The sequence below is a fragment of the Hakea prostrata genome, chromosome 3 (assembly GCF_041222555.1).
Source record: "Hakea prostrata isolate BN-2017 chromosome 3, UWA_Hpros_2, whole genome shotgun sequence".
NCBI classification, from domain to species: domain Eukaryota; kingdom Viridiplantae; phylum Streptophyta; class Magnoliopsida; order Proteales; family Proteaceae; genus Hakea; species Hakea prostrata.
Window position 1 is genome coordinate 2,812,673 of NC_142602.1, and position 21,747 is coordinate 2,834,419.

The 21,747-nt window shown below is 38.7% G+C and overlaps 3 protein-coding genes across 4 annotated transcripts; 2 read left to right on the forward strand and 1 right to left on the reverse strand.

Moving 5' to 3' along the window:
• The first annotated feature begins 192 nt into the window (after positions 1–192).
• Positions 193–3,571, forward strand: LOC149020014 (chloride channel protein CLC-b-like). The gene is made up of 6 exons (XM_089150977.1): positions 193–364; positions 463–663; positions 779–956; positions 1,358–1,890; positions 1,989–3,138; positions 3,464–3,571. The coding sequence occupies exons 1-6, from the start codon at positions 246–248 to the stop codon at positions 3,569–3,571; spliced, it is 2,289 nt and encodes a 762-aa protein (XP_089007103.1). The 5' UTR covers positions 193–245.
• LOC149020015 (S-adenosyl-L-methionine-dependent methyltransferases superfamily protein) lies at positions 384–10,707 on the reverse strand. Of its 2 annotated transcripts, none has more exons than XM_089148024.1 (15): positions 10,357–10,705; positions 10,156–10,270; positions 9,950–10,061; positions 9,695–9,739; positions 9,512–9,579; positions 9,343–9,397; positions 9,152–9,231; positions 8,984–9,067; positions 6,667–6,780; positions 5,712–5,830; positions 5,494–5,611; positions 5,268–5,398; positions 4,933–5,086; positions 4,749–4,828; positions 384–3,883 (listed from the first exon to the last, which is right to left on the reverse strand). In XM_089148024.1, the coding sequence occupies exons 1-15, from the start codon at positions 10,581–10,583 to the stop codon at positions 3,799–3,801; spliced, it is 1,587 nt and encodes a 528-aa protein (XP_089004150.1). In that variant the 5' UTR covers positions 10,584–10,705; the 3' UTR covers positions 384–3,798. The 2 variants fall into 2 exon arrangements, 1 of the variants encoding a protein (XP_089004150.1); XR_016172137.1 differs by having other exon boundaries at positions 3,796–3,883; positions 4,749–4,842; positions 10,357–10,707.
• A 1,445-nt stretch (positions 10,708–12,152) lies between these two features.
• On the forward strand, positions 12,153–21,708 carry LOC149020016 (oligomeric golgi complex subunit-like protein). Its single transcript, XM_089148025.1, has 12 exons — positions 12,153–12,865; positions 13,048–13,233; positions 16,347–16,683; positions 16,777–16,938; positions 17,395–17,494; positions 17,588–17,791; positions 17,893–18,001; positions 19,312–19,512; positions 19,638–19,742; positions 20,050–20,175; positions 20,270–20,404; positions 20,493–21,708. The coding sequence occupies exons 1-12, from the start codon at positions 12,416–12,418 to the stop codon at positions 20,604–20,606; spliced, it is 2,229 nt and encodes a 742-aa protein (XP_089004151.1). The 5' UTR covers positions 12,153–12,415; the 3' UTR covers positions 20,607–21,708.
• The last annotated feature ends 39 nt before the right edge of the window (positions 21,709–21,747 follow it).

Below are 21,747 nucleotides of genomic sequence, written 5' to 3' on the forward strand. Positions count from 1 at the left end.
ACATTCTCTCTCCTGACAATGTGACTTCTCCATTATTGATGAGCTGAAAGATTTCCTTCATAAGGTGAGACCCAGGACAGCAAATTGATAATGTATATATAATTCAACAACAGATGCGTCTTCCCATATTCCACGTCCAGAAAAGACCAACCAGAACCAGCAAGAGCTCCATTTATTCCTGTTAATCTTGATTCTGCAACTTCTCTCTGCTCATAACTGACAAAGAGACAACAATTACTCACTAAATGGAAGGAGGAGAACAACAGGAACGCGACACTGAAAGTAATTCTCTCCAACAACCACTACTCCAAACAAACCCAACACCCCCCTCCAAGATCATTGAGTTGGAGAGCTTGGATTACGAGTAAGAATTGAACTACTCACTGCATCTCTATCTCTTCTTATGGTTTGTGGACACACTGGTGCATGGAAATTTAACTGGGTATTTATTTTCTGATACAGAATCAATGAGAGTGATCTCTTTAAGCATGACTGGAGAAGCAGATCCACAGTGCAGATCTTGCAGTATACTTTTATGAAATGGATGCTGGCCTTGCTTATTGGACTTCTGACTGGTATTCTTGCCGCCCTTATCAATGTTTCAATCGAGAACATTGCTGGGTTCAAGATTCTTTTGGTGGATAACTTGATTAGGCAAAAGAGGTTGGCCAATCTTTCTGTTCTCTTACTCCCATTTCAATATAAACAATTTGAGGTTCATCGCTGTTTAAGCTTTCTTTCAGGTCCTCCAATTTGAGTTTGTATTTTTCTTGTACAGATACATAACAGGTTTCATCTATTTCACAGGAGCCAATCTGGCTCTCACCATGGTTGCCGCTGTTCTGTGTCTGGTGTTTGCACCTACAGCAGCTGGACCAGGTGTACCTGAGATCAAAGCTTATCTCAATGGAATTGATACTCCAGACATGTTTGGTGCTTCCACATTGGTCGTCAAGGTGGCTGGCTCTTTCAATCAGTGAATCAAGTCTTGAAAAGGAAAATAATTAAAGTCTTCTGGGTTTGACCATAAAAGCTTCTTTATGTTCTCAATCCAATTTGGATAACTAACTAAACCAAATAAACCACACAGATTCCGTTTTTAAGCTACCATGAATCCAAAACATAAACTACTCAATAGCTCTAACTCAGTGAACTGTACCAAATCTGGGTACCACAGTGTTTCTGTAGTCAGCATTACTTGATTATGTTCACTATGCTGTAATTTGAAAAGCTTGAACACATCCACACCTTCAAATCATGGTATAAACTGACAGTTAGAAACATGGAAGTGACAATTTTCTAATAAAACTGGATTCATCTCTGGGAAGTTCTGAAGAGATACCTTTCTTTTTTTCAGATCATTGGAACCATTGGTGCTGTTTCTTCTGGATTGGATCTAGGGAGGGAAGGACCACTAGTGCACATTGGTTCCTGCATAGCTTACTTGTTTGGCCAAGGTAAGCCTAACAATCGCCACGTCAACTTCCGCTGGCTGCGCTACTTCAACAATGACAGAGACCGCAGAGATCTCATCACCTGTGGAACTGCTTCAGGTGTCTCTGCTGCTTTTCGGGCCCCCATAGGTGGGGTCCTGTTTGCACTTGAAGAGATCACATCATGGTGGAGAAGTGCCCTACTCTGGAGAACTTTCTTTAGCACAGCTGTGGTGGTGGTTGTGCTTAGATCATTCATACAGTACTGCCACTCAGGGCAATGTGGGTTGTTTGGGGAAGGAGGCCTGATCATGTTTGATGTTAGCTCTGTTACTGTTGGGTACAAAGCAGCAGACCTGGTCCCTGTTGCTATAATTGGTGTTATTGGTGGAGTATTGGGAAGCCTATATAATTATCTTCTGCACAAGGTCCTCAGGCTCTATGGCTGCATTAAAAGGTAAGACTGCTACTTCCTTCTCCCCTATCTCAACTACTCTTCTAAGCTTTTCTTACATGACTGATAGTTAATATGGTTAATCCTCTGGTTTCATGCAGGAAAGGTAGATTTCACAGTCTCCTCCTCACTCTCTCTGTCTCAGTCTTTACTTCTGTGTGTCTTTACTGCCTTCCTTTCCTTGCCACTTGCAAGCCCTGTGATCCTTCCCTTCCTAATGCCGTATGCCCAACCACTGGCCGAGTTGGCAATTTCAAGCAATTCAACTGCCCTCCTGGCTATTACAATGACCTGGCCACTCTCCTCCATTCTACTAATGATGATGCTGTTAGGAACATATTCTCCACATCCACCCCTACTGAATTCAATGCCTACTCCCTCCTCATATTCTTTGCTATTTACTGCATCTTGGGCACAATCACCTTGGGCATTGCTGTCCCATCCGGGCTTTTCCTACCAATCATTCTAACAGGCTCAGCCTATGGCCGTCTGTTGGGTCTTGTCATGGAACCCTATGCCGGCATAGACCAGGGGCTCTGTGCTGTTCTTGGTGGTGCTGCTTTCATGGCTGGCTCCATGAGGATGACTGTCTCAGTTTGCGTCATCTTCCTTGAGCTCACCAACAATCTCCTCCTGTTGCCTATAACCATGCTTGTCCTACTCATTGCCAAAACCGTTGCAGACACCTTCAACCCAAGCATCTATGAGATCATGCTGGACATGAAAGGTATGGCCTTCTTGCCAGCCCATGCTGAACCATGGATGAGAAACCTTACTGTAGCTGAGTTAGCTAATGCAAAGCTACCTCTGGTCACTCTTCATGGTGTGGAAAAGGTGGGCCGCATAATTGAAGTCCTGCAAAACACAACACACAATGGCTTTCCTGTTGTTGATGGAGTAGCGGAAGCACCAGAAAGACTGCTCCATGGAGCAATAGAACTGCATGGACTGACCCTGAGAAGGCACCTCATTGCAGTGCTAAATAAGAAATGGTTCCTGACAGGAAGAAGGAGAACAGAGGAGTGGGAAGCAAGGAAGAAATTTACCTCACTTGACTTGGCAGAGATGAGTACAAAGATTGAGGTGACTATAACAGAGGAAGAGATGGAGATGTACGTAGATTTGCATCCTTTCACCAACACCACCCCATACACGGTTGTAGAGAACATGTCAGTTGCCAAGGCTATGGTGCTCTTCCGACTGGTTGGGCTCCGCCATTTGCTAATTGTGCCAAAGTATCAAGTAACTGGGGTGAGTAAATCAGACAGTTCACTTCCCCACCCCACATGGGAGGAAAAATAGAACTAAATATTTTCTTTCAATTATTTTTTTGGAATTCGTAACTTGAACAATGATTTTGCAAGTATTTCATTTCCTATGGTTTGAGGGTACAGGATAGGAGTTTAGGTAAGCCATACTCCTTTCAAGTACCAAATCTTCATAACCATTTAACAAATTTTTATTCATCCCACAGATCAAACATTTAGCTTGGCATGTGAGAAATCAAAATCAAGAAAAACATTTATTTTTAAGAACTAGAGCTGATTAATATTTTTGTGTGTCAAATTGTGTGTAGGTGTCTCCTGTGGTGGGGATCTTGACCAGACAAGACTTGAAGAGCCACAACATTTTGAGTGCCTTTCCTCACCTTGCAAAAAGCAAAGAACTAGGAAGAAAGACATAAACCAGCTTTAAGCAACATACTCTATCTCGTTCTTATAACTTGGATATTCAATTCCATAAATTATATCATCCATCCAAAGCAATAAGAAACAACCTCCTCTTTCTCCACAGTTTTTGCTTCGGTTTTTTTTTCCCGGTACATCACAAGTCAAGAATAAGTGGATTACATTTTCATCTGTAGGGACAGCTTCCATGGTCTTTCAAGTTCATATTTCAGATATATTTAAGTCATTTCTTCTTCTTCTTCATCTTTCCTGCTTTCTTTTTCTTGAAGCTGGTTGCTCCCTGTTTGAATACTGCCAAGACTTCAATGCTGCATCCAGAGTTAATTAAAGTAATCAATACTCAAAAGGAAACAAAGAAAATGGCATATTTTGCATCCTCTGTCTCAGAATAAAGCTGCAAAAATGTACTGCTTCAGTTATCCTATAACTCGATGAAACAAAGAAAATGTCATATGATGTGTGTCCCTTGAAGCCGACGCCATTTAGTTGGGACAAGGCTTCTTGTTGTTGTTGTTGTTGTTGCTGCTGCTGTTGTTGATGTGTGTCCCAAGAGCACATTCTTTGAGGACTTCCAAATTACCACTCAGATCAAAAGATTATACTAGAAAAAGAAAATAGTACATGAGATCATCTCCTCAGTGACTGCGAAAATAGATTCTTATCGTCTATGAATTATTGAAAAAAAAAGAGCTGGGCAGCATACTGATGAAAAAAATGGACTAATAATACTAACCTCTTGACCAAGAGAGACGGACATGGGGAAGGGGGCAGCCGAAAAGGCCAAAAAGGAACAGGAGTTCTCTCTTTTTCTTTCTGGTGGTTGAGAGGGGGGGGGGTAAGCAAATAGTGGGACTAAGACCCCCGGATAACAAAAATTGGGCTGTTCCTTGGGTATCCAGAATAGCGAAATGGGGCAACATGTTAGACCTTTCTTAATGAATATCATATGTTCAAAAGTATGGCATACCAAACTTCTTTAGATTATAACCTTCTTCATTTTTTAACATCCAAATGAATCCATGTACATAATGGCCCCGGTAATTCGTTTCAGTGCATACAAATCAAGCTAACCTACACTGTCTGCAGCATTTTGGTGATACAGTTAAGAATACCACAAAAAAAAAAAAAAGGTTCAAATCATTATGAGTGGAGACAAAGAAAGGAAAGCATTACCTATTGGTGCCTGGAAAGAAATTGAACGCATGTGCCTTTTCCAAATGCCATGCTTTACCAGACATCAAAGTTCTGCAGTCCTGTTCAATGATATCTGCATTAGCAGCTTAGAAACAGATAATCAGCTACTTCAACCAAAATCAGTTCTAAATTAGTACTAAGCTACTCCAAAAAGATGAAATACCTCCTTAAAGCTTTCCCATCCACAGCTTATATAAATAAGAGTTTGAGGCAATGCTGCACTTTTCTCCTGGATTGTTTTGCTTTCTATCTTGACAGAAGCTTCCATTGCACGTAAAATCCAAGGCCTCTTCTCATCTTTTGGCTTTAAGGAAGAACTGAGTAACCAAGTAATGTTACTTAATACACTATCTTTTTCTTTTCTTTCCTCCTTTACTTTTGCGGGTTGGGGGAGGTGCATTTTTACATTGTCAGGCATGCTTACAAGGTTTACAGTGCCCTAAGAGATTCACAGATTGTTTCTAGCAAAGCACAAAAGGACTAATGAAACCAATATACCTTTCAGATCTCATAGCTTGATGTGTCGAAGATGCAATACGCTGCAGTGCATTTGCTACAGAAGGGTCCAACCCTTTTCTAGGAGGATCAACTACTACCACATCAGATCCTTCAAGCCATGAAAAAGGTTCCTGATACAGTTGTCAATGAATCATGAACGTAAGCATCAAGCTCTAAAGAAGATCACATCTAAGAGATCTATGATCAATAAGAGTTGAACACCAACGGTTGAAGCATCTGCATGGTGCCAGCTGATGCTGCTATCTACAGAACTTGGTAAGCGGCTAACAGTTTTCTCAAAAGAAACCTTTGACTCTTTGTTGATCTCTATGCATTTCACAGATCTGCAAAAATAAAATAGTTATCATGAGGGGTATATAATTAAGGAAGCCAAGCCTTTGAGCATTCAGAGAACACAATAAAGCCATTACGGCACTTGCTTGCCTGCATTTTCTAGCAACAGCTAATGACAACCCAATTGCACCTGCTCCTCCATATAAATCAGCAACAGATGCTCCATAGGGTACATATTTTTGCAACTTCCTAAGTAGCAAATCAAAAGCCTGCAAGGATAAATCAAGTAATACAAAGGCTGAATCTGTAATCTAATCAAGATAAACTTAGTATGTGACCTTCAATTATCAAGTGAAAGACTATAATAAGTATGAAGAGGGTCCACCAAAATATAAAGGAAAATAAATGAAAAACAAAGATACACAAAGTTTGCTTCTAGGTGGAAAATATCTCTCAGCAATAATTTTTCCATTGTCAAATCATTGTATCTAAGTTAATAATGTAGCTTTTTGCATGGTTTGCCATATCTTTAGCTTGTATCAGTGGTTTTAAGCTTTCAGCAGCACTCACAACCCCATCATAAGGTAGGAGCACAGGACACTACAGATCCCAAACTACTGTTGTTATAACAGTCAGTACCCTGTCAACTTAGGACTGTATCTTTATTTCACATATCACTATTTTTTGGTTACCCATAAAAAATGTACAGTGTGTGAACCTTGGGACAATGGTTAACTTGTGCTATTACAACCATCAGGTTGCAGATTTGAAATATGGAAAAGGTCTCCAGGAAGCGGGGTCAAGGTTGTGTGCATTTGCCCCTCCCGGACCCTACAGTAGAGGAAGCCTTGTGCACAGAAATTTGCTCTTTAAGTTAAAGATGTACATAAACACGGCAGCATATTTTGTTAATCAACGTTTTCAATTAATTGAATTTTAATAACACAATTGTCACAGAAACATTATTCATTTTCAAAATCTACATTTTTTTACTCAATAACTTTCTTCATTTTAAACCTTGAAAATAGCAAATATAAGAAATATGCAAATACTAACCTCCAATTCAAACATGAAAATCCCAAGAGTTTGACAGATTAAGGCATACCCGTGTATTTGCCTGGCCAAAGCTTGAGGGATCCAGAGAAATATCAATTCCTCCAACCTGTTCCCAAAAATCTCTCTCTCCTATTAGATGTCTCCACCTATTTCCAAAAATTATCTGCATGATGATAAAAACTTTTAACCATAACCTACAAATCACATGAAAGAAGACCTAAAAACCCAAATTTCCCAGAAGCTACTCCCACTAAATGCCTACAAAACCAGAAGGAAGTGGTGCAGGAAACAGAAGATCTTTCGACAGAATGCCAACTCAATTATCCAACAAAATTAACCCAAAAAAAAGGAAGAAAGTGGGGGAGAGGAGCAAAAAATTAAACACAATAATATCAAGAATAGGAAGTGGTTTCACATCATTTAAAAAGGTTAGTCTATGGGTGCACTTGTCTTTAATATCAGTAGGGTGAGCACATCCTTAATTAATAAAATAAAACAACATAAAACACAAAGGAATGCCATAGTAGCTCATGTGTTATCGTTTCATTGGATATAAAGAGTCCCCATTATCCTGTAGGTGGACAAAAAGGGTGCTTGTTGAATCATCAAGTCACTGCTTGAAGCATTCTTCTTTCGTATAGTGCTACCATTACTTCCTCATAGAGAAGTTTTAGGTCATTTGGGGTATGCAACACCCTGTCTAACCTAACCAGCATCTGGCCATTAAAATCTTCAAGTTTCAGTTTTGTGGAATGATCTGCTTCTGTTTTTATGCAGAATAGTTTGAGAACATTCAACCATCATATCCTTGAGGAGGCTGGAGACCACTTTCAATCAAATAACAAGCCTGAGATGAAGAAGCAAGAAAGCATTGTATTGAAGTATAGCTTGGCTGATTTTGAAAGGTATGATGTGATTCACAATTGTTCTATATATTTTTTATCTGTATGATGCAATCAAAAGAACAATTTCTTCTCTTATGAAGTATGAATGCATTGTATTGATGTCTCTCTTCAAATATGGCCTTGCTGACTTTGAATGGTACATTGAGATCTGCAATTGTTATATAGATTTTTTATAGGAGTAATGCAATTCATGGTTTCCCTATTCTTCTACTGGTAAAAGTGTATATAATGATTGTATAACTGAACTGTCACTCTAAAGTTATGACTCCTCCACTAAGATAGGAATTTGATCAATTTTTATTTTGTTTATCAAGGGAAAACAATCTTGCTTGCGTTCCTTTTTAGCTCCTTTGTTACTTCTTGCAGCTCTTAACCATTTAAACTCACTTCGTTTTTTTATTTATTTGGTTCTGATATCCCAATTTATTACTTGAAAGAGATAAGAGTCATAAGACGTGGAAAACAAAATTAACCAAGCAAGTATTAACCCCTCAACTATCTACTCCAACCCATCCCCTTCCCTCTGATGTAGATCAAAGGTCTAAGTGTAGCTGCAGAAACATGCCCTGGAACCAGCCCAGCAAGGTTGTGGGTTGCAACTGCTGTAGTGGCAGCCTGGTCTGATGTTGTGGCGAGTTCCTGTTGCCTTGATGGAGCATCCCGTAAGGCAACCCCATTGTGACGAGAGATGGGACCAATGCAGAAATTTAACAGTTAAAGAACAAGAGGAGTTACTATTCACATCAGTCAATGTTCACTTGAACAGTGATTTGGGTGCTGATATGGACCGCCAGTGTGAACATTAGCTTCTGGACATTGATGGAATATTCTATTAGAAGTTGCTATTAGTTTAGTATATAATTCATTTTTAGCAAGTTACAAATTTCTAATTTTAGATTCCCCCCCAAAAAAAATACTCGTAGCATTTATCTAGAAGGTTCTATTTTCTTAAGTTTTTATTTTATTTCTTTGTTTCCTCTTAGTTAGATCTAGTTTCTATTTTCGTTTGGATTCTATTTCTGAAAACTTCTATTTTGTAAAGCCGAGGCCAAGCTACAAATAGGTTCCATCAGATGTACTAAAACTCAAGACATGATCTATGCAATTTCTATTGCTTGCTTGCAAGTGTTTGGCATTGAAAGGTTTGTTTCAGTGGCTAAGATAGACTACTATGCTCATTCCCATTTCATCTATATTCCTTGTTCTTCACTTTTTTTCTTTTTCATGTCCTTTCATATGTAGACATGGGGGAAATAGAGCCTACAAAGTTTCCAGTTTGTTCTTTATTATGTTGATCCTGTCTGCAAGCAATCTCCTGCAGGTTTCCCTGCTTCAAGTCGACCGCCCCACCCCCACACACCCCGGGGGAAAAAAATGCAAGAAAGAAAAAATCATTGCATTAAGATGGGAAAATAGAGAAGCCAGTAATATATGCAAAATACAAATGTTTAGCCATCTTACATTATTAGTTGATGTCTGAAAGTTAACCCAAACAGAGTGAATCAGATGAAGATTGCTCCTTGGGCCACCATTTTTCCATAAAAACTGCACGCCACAATTGGAACAAGAACATTTATAATTCCAAAGACAATATATAAGATGGCACAGTAAATGAAATGATATACTTACATTAACCAATGCATTTAATTTTTCTGCGGCAGGTGACTTCTCATCCCTTGAATTCCAGACCAAACTAACCTGAACTTTACCTAAGGAACAAGAAAGTTCAACAATGTTTATATGTTCCTATTATCTTTCCATGGAATAACTAAATTCAAGTGTAACTATCATATAAAATGAATTTAGGTGCAGATTTAAACCATTTCGGTATCTTTCACCAATGGGAAGTGATGTATTGTGAGTTGTCACAGCCATCTGCACACAACCATCAAAATCATACTAGTGAAATGAATACTACTATCATTGTGCTTCGAGATTATAGTGGCATGTTGTTTTGTTAACTTAATGTAATGAAGTCACATTGCTGACCTGCACATATCGCAATTCACCTGTCCCTTCATCCTCATTATATGGATTAACACCCAACGTCCTAATACCTTATAATAAAAAACCCGATAATGAAGGTTATAAGCATAACAACCGACAATACAGATATATTAAAGAATTTTTCAAACAAAAAACAATATTTTGGCAGGAAAGTAGTGAACATGCCTTGCCTTAGAAGTTCAACAGCGATGTTAATGTTAGGATGATGAGCTGTAGCAATAAAGAAATGCAAAATTAGCATTTCAAAATTTCAAAACAGGTCCTAGAATACACGGAACCCGCACGATTATTACTTGTATTCCCAGAGTACACAGCATCCAGATTGTAAATTCCGTAGCCAGAAACTCGAATTTTGCAATCATTCAAAATCTTATCAAAACATTACACAAAATCTTCATGTAAAAAGATGATATTTCTGACCTTTGCAAAGAGGAATATCAACGACATTGTGTGAACCCTCTTGATAAAGTCCAATTAAAGGACTAACGGAAGAACCCCGAACGGCTAGTTTTGCGCGACATCTCCAACCCCACTTATGAGTACGAAAGCATCAAAATTCACTTAGTAAAGAGAAATGAACCCAGTTTCTTGAAGAAGAAAAAAAATCGGCAAAGCGATGTCTATACCAGTCTGCAACTGTCGAAGTTGAAGTCGGAAACGCCGAGTTTCTTAAAGAAATCCGTGGCTTCAACAAGAATAGGCGGACGGTGAAGGTCCCACTCGTGAGTACAACCTGAGCACCTGCATATTCAAATAAATAGAAAGTTACTTACACACTCTGAATGAGGAATGGTTTTGCGAGTGCAGAACGAGGAGGTGGTGTGTACGATTCGAAGTGAGGACATTGAAGAGCGCAAGATAACGAAGGTTGCGGTGTTGACGTCGCAACTGAAACTGAAGTAGGAGCGGAAGGAAGAGGAAGCTGAACAGCGTGGTTTGTTGAAGGTGTGGCTGCCGTAGGTACTGCGCTCCGGCCGAGGTGAGATGTGATGACAAAGGAAGGTGAAGGTAGCTGAGCTCGAGTTGAGACGCCAGAGAATAACGTGAGAGACATTCCGAAGCCGAGGTTTTCTCAGTTCATCGGAACACGCCCATGGCGGCAGCAGATATGCTATCCTGAACTGTAAAATGCAATCAGCATTTTTTATTTTCTTTTTGGGAATTTTGCAGCATGACCCCCTGACTTCCACTTAAAATTAATGCCGCCCACTGAGTTTTCCCATTTAACGATTAGACCCCTATATAACAATATATATTGGAAATTTTCTAACACCTCCTTACGCGTTAGCTCTATAAATTAATGTCACCACCTAAGTTACCAAATTTATCAATGAAACCCCCTAGAGTCCATAGGAGAAAAATATATCAGTGACACTCCCTACCCTATGCGATCATCTTTATCTTCCTACACCGTCTGTTTTAGATTCAACCAAGGTTCCAACTCAACCGGCCGACTCTCTATTGCGTTCCTGAATATGAAAATGATGAAATCTGCAAAAGAGGTTAGACGCGGGTCGGCTAGGATGCCGGTCAACTGCCTTTGATGACTAAGTTAATTGATGATCATATTAAGATCTCGTGGAAGTGCTACACAATAATTCACCAATAAAGTGTTTGTGCCTTACCAAATTGGTGAGTTTTTGTTAAATAGTGTGCGGATTACCTTTTTGTGAACCAACAAGATCCCTTTGCAGTTGCCCCGCCTAATTGTCTTTGGAGTCGACCTTTCGTTTATGACAGCGTTGCCTTATTGACCTTAGCGTGGATGGAGCCTTCCATATGTGATGCATGATTGGCTCATGTCTCAACCGGATAGCTGGCCCAATATTCGAGTTAGGTCGGGATCTGATCTGGTACATCCTTCCCGTATCACTATCCGCAACCAATCATCTTATCTCATTATTGCATACTTGTGATTTTTATTGCATGAAACTCTTTTTTCTCCCTCACATTTCCCATTTTATTTATTTAGAATGTGGGTTAATATTAAAAGTGAAAAAAATAAAAACTTTTTAATAATATTGATGTTAGTGAATAAAGGGTCTGATTGATAAATTGAATAATTTAGCAAGTGATGCTAATAAATTTCTGTTATATATCCTATGATATTAATATTTTATGAGGAATGATAGAAGAAGAAAGAAATGAAATTTATGATTCTATTTTTCTAGAGGCAGGGCAAATATGAGAATTATAAAATTATCCAATTATGACTTACTGGAATTTGCTAATGGAATGTACCGGTATACAATTTCAAGAAATAGTTAGGTGTCTCTGCTAATGTTTTTATATTTCTGAATTGGTTATGTCTTTTTTCAATTATCGCGGGTATCACTGAAATTCCCCTTTCACTTGGGCCAATTTTCCCCTTGTAAGTTATTAGGGCACGATAATCGAAGCCCAAAGATCCAAGGCAGCCCATGTAACGTAACTTCGGGTTCTTGCAAAAGGCCTACGTAACTGGGCCTGCTATAGAACCGAAACCCTTTTGGGCCGGTTGAGCTGGATGGATTTGGGTTTGTCGAGTCGAATTGGACTAGCTCAGACCCGATCCGCAACACATAGTAAATCATTTATTTTGGGGGGGTAGAAACTTGTAAATCAATTTAGGCCGATTCACTGTGGAATTCTTGCAGTCATTTTGTCTGCAGCTTTCTTTTATTTTCAGTTTTCGATGGAACTGTACTTAGCGCAGAATTGCTTGTTTTTGTGATTTGGATTACAATCCGTGAGGCGTCTCCATATGCCCACGAAGTCGATGACATGAGCTTGGTTGTTCGTAACGGCACTCAGCGGTGAACTGTCGAGACTCCATTTTCGTCTCTGAATCAACGGTTGAAGAAAAATTGGACTGTAAACGACGAAGTAACAGGAACGAGATTGGAGATGGCGGATCCATTCCCTCCGAGATCTCCAACTGATATCTTCGGTGATCCAATCGATTCTCAACCTCTTTGGTTCAAGAAAGACGCATTTCTGCAGGAGAATTTCGATTCAGAGAATTACATAGCAGATCTAAGGACATTCGTTCCCTTTGATAATCTTCGATCGGAGCTCCAATCACACCTATCATCTCTCAAACACGAGCTCGTAGAGCTCATCAATCGTGACTACGGAGATTTCGTGAATCTGAGCACCAAGCTCGTCGATGTCGATGCCGCAATCTTGCGGATGAGAGCTCCTCTGACAGAGCTCCGTGAGAAGATCTCGCAATTTCGGACGAGTGTTGAGTCTTCCCTTGCTTCCTTGCAGAATGGTTTGCGTCAGAGAGCGGAGGCATCGGCTGCTAGAGAGATGCTGGAGCTTCTGCTTGATACATTCCATGTCGTGTCAAAGGTGACGATTTTTTCTCCCATTCTCCACACTAAGAAGTTGAAATTCCTGTCGGGAATTCCATCAAATTCTGTTACTCCGTGCTTTGATTTGGAGTCTCTGACCGAGCTCGAGAATTTGAAAAGTGATGCTCTTACCGGCTTCAGTTTTTTATTGGGGTTAAACGATACGGAGTTTCTTTGCAGGTTGAGAAACTTATAAAGGAACTGCCTACTGATTTGTCAAATGGAGACTTAACGTCCACGGACAAAGGTTCTCTCTCCAATGGATATGCCGTGAATGGAACAAATCTAAGGGAGACTCAAAGCATACTTCTGGAGAGGATCGCCAGTGAGATGAACCGACTAAAGTTCTACATGGCTCATGCCCAGGTCGCTTTTTCTCTCCGACACTTAATCTATTCATTCGTCACATTGTAGCACTCGAATCTAATTTCAATTACAGCCAAATTTGACAAAGACCGTATTAAACGAACTGATTCATGGAAATGTATGTAATCATTTTCACGGAGGCTTTGCTTATATACAGCCTTCAAGCTCCAATGGAAAGACATTGGCTTAATAGATCCTCAAACCCTGCTGTGAACTTAAACTGTTGAACAGATGAATCAAGTGCCACTCTCTTGTGGTAGCCAGTAGCCTTTGCCCCACCGTTAGCAATGCTGGAGCTCCACATGTGATAAGTGGATACTCGAATATGTTGTTATTTGATTCATAAAGCTGGTTGGCAGGACTGTTGGATCTAAATCTACATAGAATTCTTTAAACGTTTTATTAATTTTCTCTGCTTTGCATAAAAATAGATTAAGAGCTTTCAGAACTATTTATTCTGAATGAAACATTGTCCATATTTGTAAGGCAATAGTTGACTGAAAAATGAGTACCTAATGTTTGATTGTGAGGAAATGTGCCACAAGTAATAATCCTAAAAGGATTCCGTTTATTTCTGGAGGAAATGCTAAAAACTCATATCCATAACTTCACTGCTAGAGACCAATGACTCTTTTCATCATCCCAGCTCAAAAATCAGGAAGCACCAACTTGCAGGATAACTAATGGACATCAGTTGTAAGAACCTTTACATAGGCTACACTGTTTTAGAGTTAGCGTGAGCAGCACTAGATTACTGTAGTTTTCCACTGTGAGATGTCTAAAATTCTTGGGACTTACTTGAGCAGTAAAGTTGGCAACAATTATTAATGGGGCTCTAACATGTAGAATTTGAGTCATAACGATGACTTAAGGCATATGCTGTGCTTTGACCATAGTTAGAACCTGATGCATAAATGCTACAGAAAATTATTTGTTGCTGCTTTTAGAAAAATATTAAGATCATAATCTTCATTTACCTTTCACTAGAAACAAATTCCTCCACAAACCTATCCTTCATTCAACATCATCTTTATTGCTTGATTAAATGGAGAAACAAAAACTTCCTTATATCAACAATGCATAGGATGGCATCATCTTGTGCCTATCATAACAGCAACAAAGTCCGCTACATGCTCCTTAAACTTTTATGAGAAAGTTCTAATTATGTTTATGTCCTTAAACGTTGTTTGTTTCAGAAGGAAACCAAATAACATCATCTCAATATATCATTTACTTATTTCCCTCTATCAATTCTCTACAAAGGTCTAATTCTGTGGGATTTAGTAATTTACTGCTTACGATGTCAACACATTTGATGAGTTAAAAAGAACTAGAGAATAAATTATTTTTTTTTGGGGGGGGGGATTAATGGATCACAAATTTTTTTTATTTTTCAGATTTCAATTTTAGTGACTTGTGTGAATGCTTTCCAGTAAAGATAACTTTTAGATTGTAAGTTGTAACTAGACTAAACTCGAGCTTAAGTTCTTAGGAGGAACCCCCACAATTTTCCAAAAAACAGTGTGTTATTGCAGTATGTCGCATTGTTGCTCTTAGTTAGGACAACTAACTTAATAGCTCCCGGTCATTGGACTTGATTTGGAATGCCATCTGTTTTGATGTTTCTTCCAGATTTCTCACAATTCCCCACCCCTAGTTGAGGATTCCCCTATGAATAGGTTAATTGTTAGCTCTTGGGGCCTCAACCCTTCCTTCCGGTCACCCTCTTGATGTTCCCCCTTGCCTCCCTTTTTCTTTTCTTTTTCCTTTCCTTGTGCTTTCTTTGTTCGTGAATTTAATTATTTATTCATCCAAAAAAAAAGTTCATGGTTTTTTGATCTTTTGAAAATGGTCCTACCGAGAAATGGATATAATTCGAAAAGAAAGTTTTTTTTTTTTCTTTCTTTTCCTGGACTTAAATGCACTAATGCATGACATTGATGCAGTTGAACATGGATATCATGAAGAATGGATGCCACCGTTTGGACATCCATTCAGTTGAGTGCAGACATTTATTCAGTTGAGCATGGATGTCATGAAGATGGACGCCACTGTTTGGACATCCATTCAGTTTAACCTGGATATCCTGAAGAAGGATGCCATTATTTGGGGCTTAAGGTGCTTGAACAATATATGAATCAGTTCAAGAGGAACTTTGTTCTATTGGTTGAGTGAACTCTTGTTAAAGTAGGCTATATTTGGTATTGGATGACGCATTCATGAATCGCCAGCATCCCGTAGTGAAATGCCTTTTTCAAGAATTGGAAAACAAGAGTTTAGATGGACTGTAGGATTTACCAACCTTACCCTTGAATTGAGCAGCGTCTTCTCTTGAATATTGTTTAGATCTTAGTGATGATTTTGCTTGGCGACTCAAACTCATTTATTTCTGATACTGTTCCAAGGAACAGTTCTTATGAAGGTTTCTGTGGTTTTGATAATAATCCTAAATGAAAAGATAGATCTGACCCTAGGTGGAATTATTTAGAGTGGGTAAACAATTTAAGCATTGGTTAGAAAATTTGTTGAGGGTATTGTAAATCAACCCAGCATGACTGCCTGAAGGAAGCAGTCAAGATCTGCTCATCCAATTCATTGGGTAACACTTTTTGATGGTTCTTTTCATCTTTTTCGTAGTATATGAGTTTTAAGTTAAAATTATCCACATGTCAACTCTTTTCTTTTTTTTGGTCAACACATGTCAAGTCACCAGGTGGTAAAATTGGGAAATGGATGATTTATAGATTCTGAAAAGATTATTCCAAGAGGGCGTAGCATGAGGCTGTGGTCTCCGGCATATGGTGGGATCAATTTCCTGGCCTCAGTAACATAGGATGAATGGAAATATTAATACAATAATACCTACAGGGTAATAACTTACATACTCAGGCTTGTGTACTTTACCCATTTAGTTTTTCTTACTTCTGGCATGCTTTCGGATTGGTGTTCTTTATCCATTTTCTTGTTCATTACGAAGAGGCATCTATTTTGTAGCTGTCACCTGTCAATAGAATAATTTCTGTGATGCCTTCTTGAAGCTAATAATTTTTATATGCCTTCTTGAAACTAATGAGTTTTATTCTTATTTCTCTTTTATTTTTGTGGCAGTACAGAACCTCCCGTTCATTGAGAATATGGAGAAGAGGATTCAAAGTGCTAACTCATTATTAGATGCCAGCTTGGGGCGTTGTTTTGTAGATGCACTGGAAAATCGAGATTCAAATTCAATTTACAATTGCTTGCGTGCATATGCAGCAATTGATAACATCAATGGTGCAGAAGAAATTTTTCGTACCACAATTGTTTCTCCACTGGTTCAGAAAGTAATTCCCCATAGCTCTTCAGAGGGTGTAGTTGGTTCAGTTGGCAGTGAACTTGAGGAAGATTATCGACAAATCATACAATTTATTGACAAGGATTGCAGATTTTTGTTGGAGATTTCATCCTCAGGTATAGCTATATGACTCTGACCTTTCAATATGTTAGCCATGCTTTCTAGTGTTATAATGGTTCTGATGTGATTGTCTGTTGTTTGATGTTCAGCAAATTCAGGGCTTCATGTTTTTGACTTCTTGGCAAATTCAATACTTAAAGAGGTACTTTTATCTATTCAGAAGGGAAAACCTGGGGCTTTCTCACCTGGAAGACCAACAGAGTTCCTGAGAAATTACAAATCGAGCCTTGGCTTTCTAGCTTATCTTGAAGGTAAAAAACAGTCGCTTTTATTGTGAGTTTGTCTAAAATATGCATAGCTGATAGGGATGACAAAGACCTGGTCCCCTCCCTTCCCCTCTCTCAGTTTGTCGAGGGGTTGTTGTAAGGATAACCGGGTGACATTTGTCATTTTTAAGCAAATATACTTATACAGAAATCAGGACATGAAGGACCAAGGAGTGTGGTTAGGCTTATTTATTTTGTGTAGATAAATCTTATATTCTATGGGACACTTCCAACCGACTGTCCCTATTTTCTTAATGCAAGGTTACACATTTATGAGTGATGAGTTGGTTTATATGAGGAAATGACATCCAGGATCCTGTGTTATTTATTGTGTTTGTGACTAGCCATTTTCATGAAAAAATGAGATGGCTTATATCAAGATATTAGAATCCAGAGTTTTATGTTATTTATTGTGGTTGTAACTTCAAATTGTCATGCAAGGTTCCTGTCCCTCCAGATCTGCAATTGCAAAATTTCGAACAGAGGCCATCTACATTGAGTTCATGAAACAGTGGAATATTGGGGTTTACTTCTCCTTGAGGTATCTAATAAAATTCAGGGGTATCATTGTAATCAGAGTTTACTTTTTGAAGTATTATGATTTGGACAACAAACATCAATTCAATTACGTCAGGTTTCAGGAGATAGCTGGGGCTTTGGATTCGGCACTTATGGTGACTTCTCTTATCCCCATCTCTAATGAAGGGAATCCTCAGGAGTTAACATTGAAGCAAAGTGTTACCCTCTTGGAGAGCTTGAGAGCTTGCTGGAGAGAAGATGTTCTTGTTCTTTCCTGTTCTGATAAGTTTCTTCGTTTATCTTTGCAGCTCCTATCAAGGTCAGTTTGCCTTAATTTGGACAATTAGTTTGTTTTTTATGTATGCTGTACCATTATTCTAGAACATTATCTCCTAATGCATTTTTCTGAATGTGCAATAGGTATTCAACATGGTTGTCTTTGGGATTGGCTGCTCGAAAAGCGGGGAATGCAGGCTCCAATCCTGGTTCCGAATGGGCTATTTCTGCAATCCCTGAAGACTTTATTTTTGTATGCACCATTTCCTTGCTTTCCTCCTGGCTCCCCTCCTTTCTCTCTCTTCCCCCCCCCCCCCCCCCCCCCCAACTAGGAAAAAAAAAGGAACTTACTTGTGATCTGTTCTTGCCTCTTGCCGAGCCTACATTCCAGAAAAACACTGAAGGGCATGTTTCATGACCTTAGTTGTTTAGAATCTTTAGATAAGTGACTTCACATATGTACAAATTTGTGTTGTCTTTCTTTCTTTGTTTCTTTGTTTCTTTGTTTCTTTGTTTCTTTGTTTCTTTGTCTTCCTTCTTCTTTTTTTTTTTTTTTTTTTTTTTTCCCCCCTTCTGTTTTGGTAAATTTTCATTACATATACTGGCACTTGAGTTTAAGCTGCACTTGACTGGTTTGTGTCAAAAGGTTTTCTATTTATTACTTGTAGGCAGACATCTAGTGTTTCAGACAGAGAAATAAGTAAGCACTGCCTTTGAGTTGGTGTTGAGGATATAACTTTTAGAAGTTTGTTTCCAAGTAAAGTGACCACCAACACCTGAGGTGGACTTGTTGCTTTATACTTTCATGTAATTAAATAATTTGAACTATAGTTTTATCTCTTGCTTAGGTCCTATAAGTCGTAATAGCCACTCTAAGGAGACTGCTGCCAGGAATTTTGTTTTATTTTGAGGCTTGATGGGGTTAATATTAATTTGCCCTTCTTCATGATATTTTTTTTCATAGTCCTTTACCTCTCTTATTTATGATCTTCACAATATGTTTGAAGCATGATATTTGTTTTTAAAATAAATTTTTATTTTTGTTAAGACACTATACTCTGGCCTTCTACTTGATGTGTTTATATAAAAATTGGTACCTTTTTGCTTATTGTTTAAAACAAGGGGAAAAAAAAAAGATCCTTCTACAGAATAGGTATAAAATTGCTAGTCAGGCGGAAAGTTATCCATTGCACATTGGATCCATAAACAACTGAATCCTCTGAATTCCTTTAAAATGGAATCTAGAAGACAACTTTCCCTGGAACTGTTGAGATGACTTTATGGTATCATTTCCTGTGTCCACGGACCTATTCTTCAGGTCAATGATTCAGCTAGGGGTGTATTCGGTTGTGACGACCTTACAGGGATATAAAATGATTGTGGTCAACAATCATATACAAATTAATATGTAAAAGAGTTCAAAGCTTTTGCAACGTCATTCTATCTCCTTGTCATGCATCTTCTGATTATCCACCCCCAGGAAAAAGGGGGGGGGGGGGGGATGTTATGTTATTATATCTTATTGATGCTGCTGGATATTAATGGTGATTGTTTGATTTGCAGGTAATGCATGATATTGATTGTCTAGTGAATCAGTTCAGTAATGATTTTCTTGATCATGTACTTCAGCTTTTATCTTCATGTCCCACTGAAGTAATTGATCTGGTAAAGCGAAGCATTTTACAGTGTGGGAAGTCTTTGAAAGATTTATTACCCTTAATAATGAATACCATGATTGAGGCACTTGTCGAGAAATCAGTTGAGGTAAGCTTTGTTTTTGCTAATGAATCTACACTCATGCAAGGATCACATTAAAATTCTTCCTAGATAGGTACTGTATTTCTGGTGCTTGTATCTTAATGCATCTCTCTTTTGGGAGACAAATATAGGACTTGAGGCAGCTGAAGGGAATAACTGCAACGTATAGGATGACAAATAAACCTCTTCCTGTAAGGCATTCACCTTATGTATCTGGGGTCTTGCGTCCTTTGAAGGTATTTGGTTTTCTTATCCCTCTTCGAAAGCCATTGTTCTGCTTTGCTGTCTTTGTTGTTTATTTTTGGGAGTTGTATCCTTGTGACCATTAATCAATATGTTATTATGGGTTGAATTTCTCAGTTAAACCAGGTACCATTTAGTTATACATTTCTGAATAAATCCATGTCATTGGATATGCTTGGGATTTATCATGTCAAATCCTCCATATGTTATTCTGATATCTTACTGTAATTTAATGCTGCTATATGCACACTGGTTTATTGTGGTAATGATATCAATTTTTCATCAAACTCTTCTCTGCAGTCTTTCCTTGAAGGAGAGAGAGCCTCCACATATTTGACAAAAGAAGCAAGGAATAATCTGCTTCAAGGTGCTGCTACTGAAATTACTGGTCGATACCATGAGATGGCTGCTGATCTTGTCAATGTGGTTAGTATTCAACACCTGTTTTTCTTCCAAGTATATTTCGATTGATCTGTGTCTCGGAATGCTTTCTGTGCTGATGACATTGGATTGTTATTAGGCGAGGAAAACGGAAACGTCACTGCAGAGAATACGACAAGGTGCCCAGAGACGAGCAGGAGCAAGCTCTGATGTCTCAGATCAGAATGTCTCTGACACAGACAAAATCTGTATGCAGTTATTCCTTGATGTTCAGGTATGCATTGTATTGTGTGTTCATGTGATGGGTCTTTTTTATGCTAAGGTGTGTTCTTATTTCGTAACTATGATCATATTTTTAACAGGAATACGGACGGAACCTTGCTGCTATTGGTGTTGCTGCTGCTGATATTCCAGCATACCGTTCCTTGTGGCAGTGTGTTGCCCCTTTGGACCGACAAACGACAATTAAATTCTAATATGGGATTCAGGCAACACACACCATTGTGGTTAAGTTGCCCCTTCAGAGAGAAGTGGCAGTCGAGGTCTAATGTGGAGTTCAGGCAACACACCATCGCAATAGCTAAAAATTTTCTTACATATTTTCCTTTCACAATATCTTGTAGCTTCCATTGTGAATATCCCTGCGGTTTTTAATTGATTATTTTTTTCTCCTTTGTTTTGATTATTCTTCACCAATACAGTGATGCTAGTTGTAACCGAGCTTTAGCCCTTATATTCCTTGCTGTTGGCTTGGAGGGTGCCCTGGGGTCTTGGTCTCTGTATGCTCCCATCCTCCAACCTACCGTATCAACAGAATTTTGTTTCTTGTCTGTGAAACTGAAGCTCTAACTAATCTTGCAAATGTTTAATACAATGCCCTACAGAGCCAAGTTTAGTTGCTGTGATGTTTTGTGAACAAGAGAAGAGTTTTATGTTCATTGATGGTTTTCTTTTCAGGAGTTCTGTTGAGTTCTTTTCTTCACTTCTTTGGTAGCAATTTTTTGCCACCATAACTTTTTCGTTCTCCTTCCGCTTGGATTATGTTTTCCTTTCTTCTCCAACGGTGAATCCTCATTGATGGCTTGACCTCCCTCCTACTAAACTCAAGTAAAACCAATATAGCCACCCCGACCTGGCTGACTACCCTGTGCAAGGTGGGGTTTATCCTTTGCTTATCTCTGATTAAGAGGGAGTGAAGGATGGAGGGAGGTCAATTCTCTAGAGAACAAGTGGGGTTTGGAAGACATTTCTACAATCAGAAAGAAGTGATATTTTTCATCCAGAGTAGAGACAAAAGTTAAAAAAAGGATTGTGAGATGATTAATTTTGGTCTAAGTTTATCCAAACATCGTGTGAATCTAGGGTTCCTAAGTTGAGTGTACTTTTTTGTAGGGGGAGGTTTCTCAATGGCTTTGTCCCTTTACTCACTACCATCTCTTGATCCTTGACAGTCTGAAGTATGTGTTCAAAGTGTGCAGCTGATTAGAACAAGAATGCATCTTACCTAACTCGGACTAGTCTTGCTTCATCAAATTGTTATATCTACTTTTGATTCAGCATCGCCAACACTTCCCAACAAAAATTTGGTTATATAAAAACTAGGAAAGAGGGTGTTCA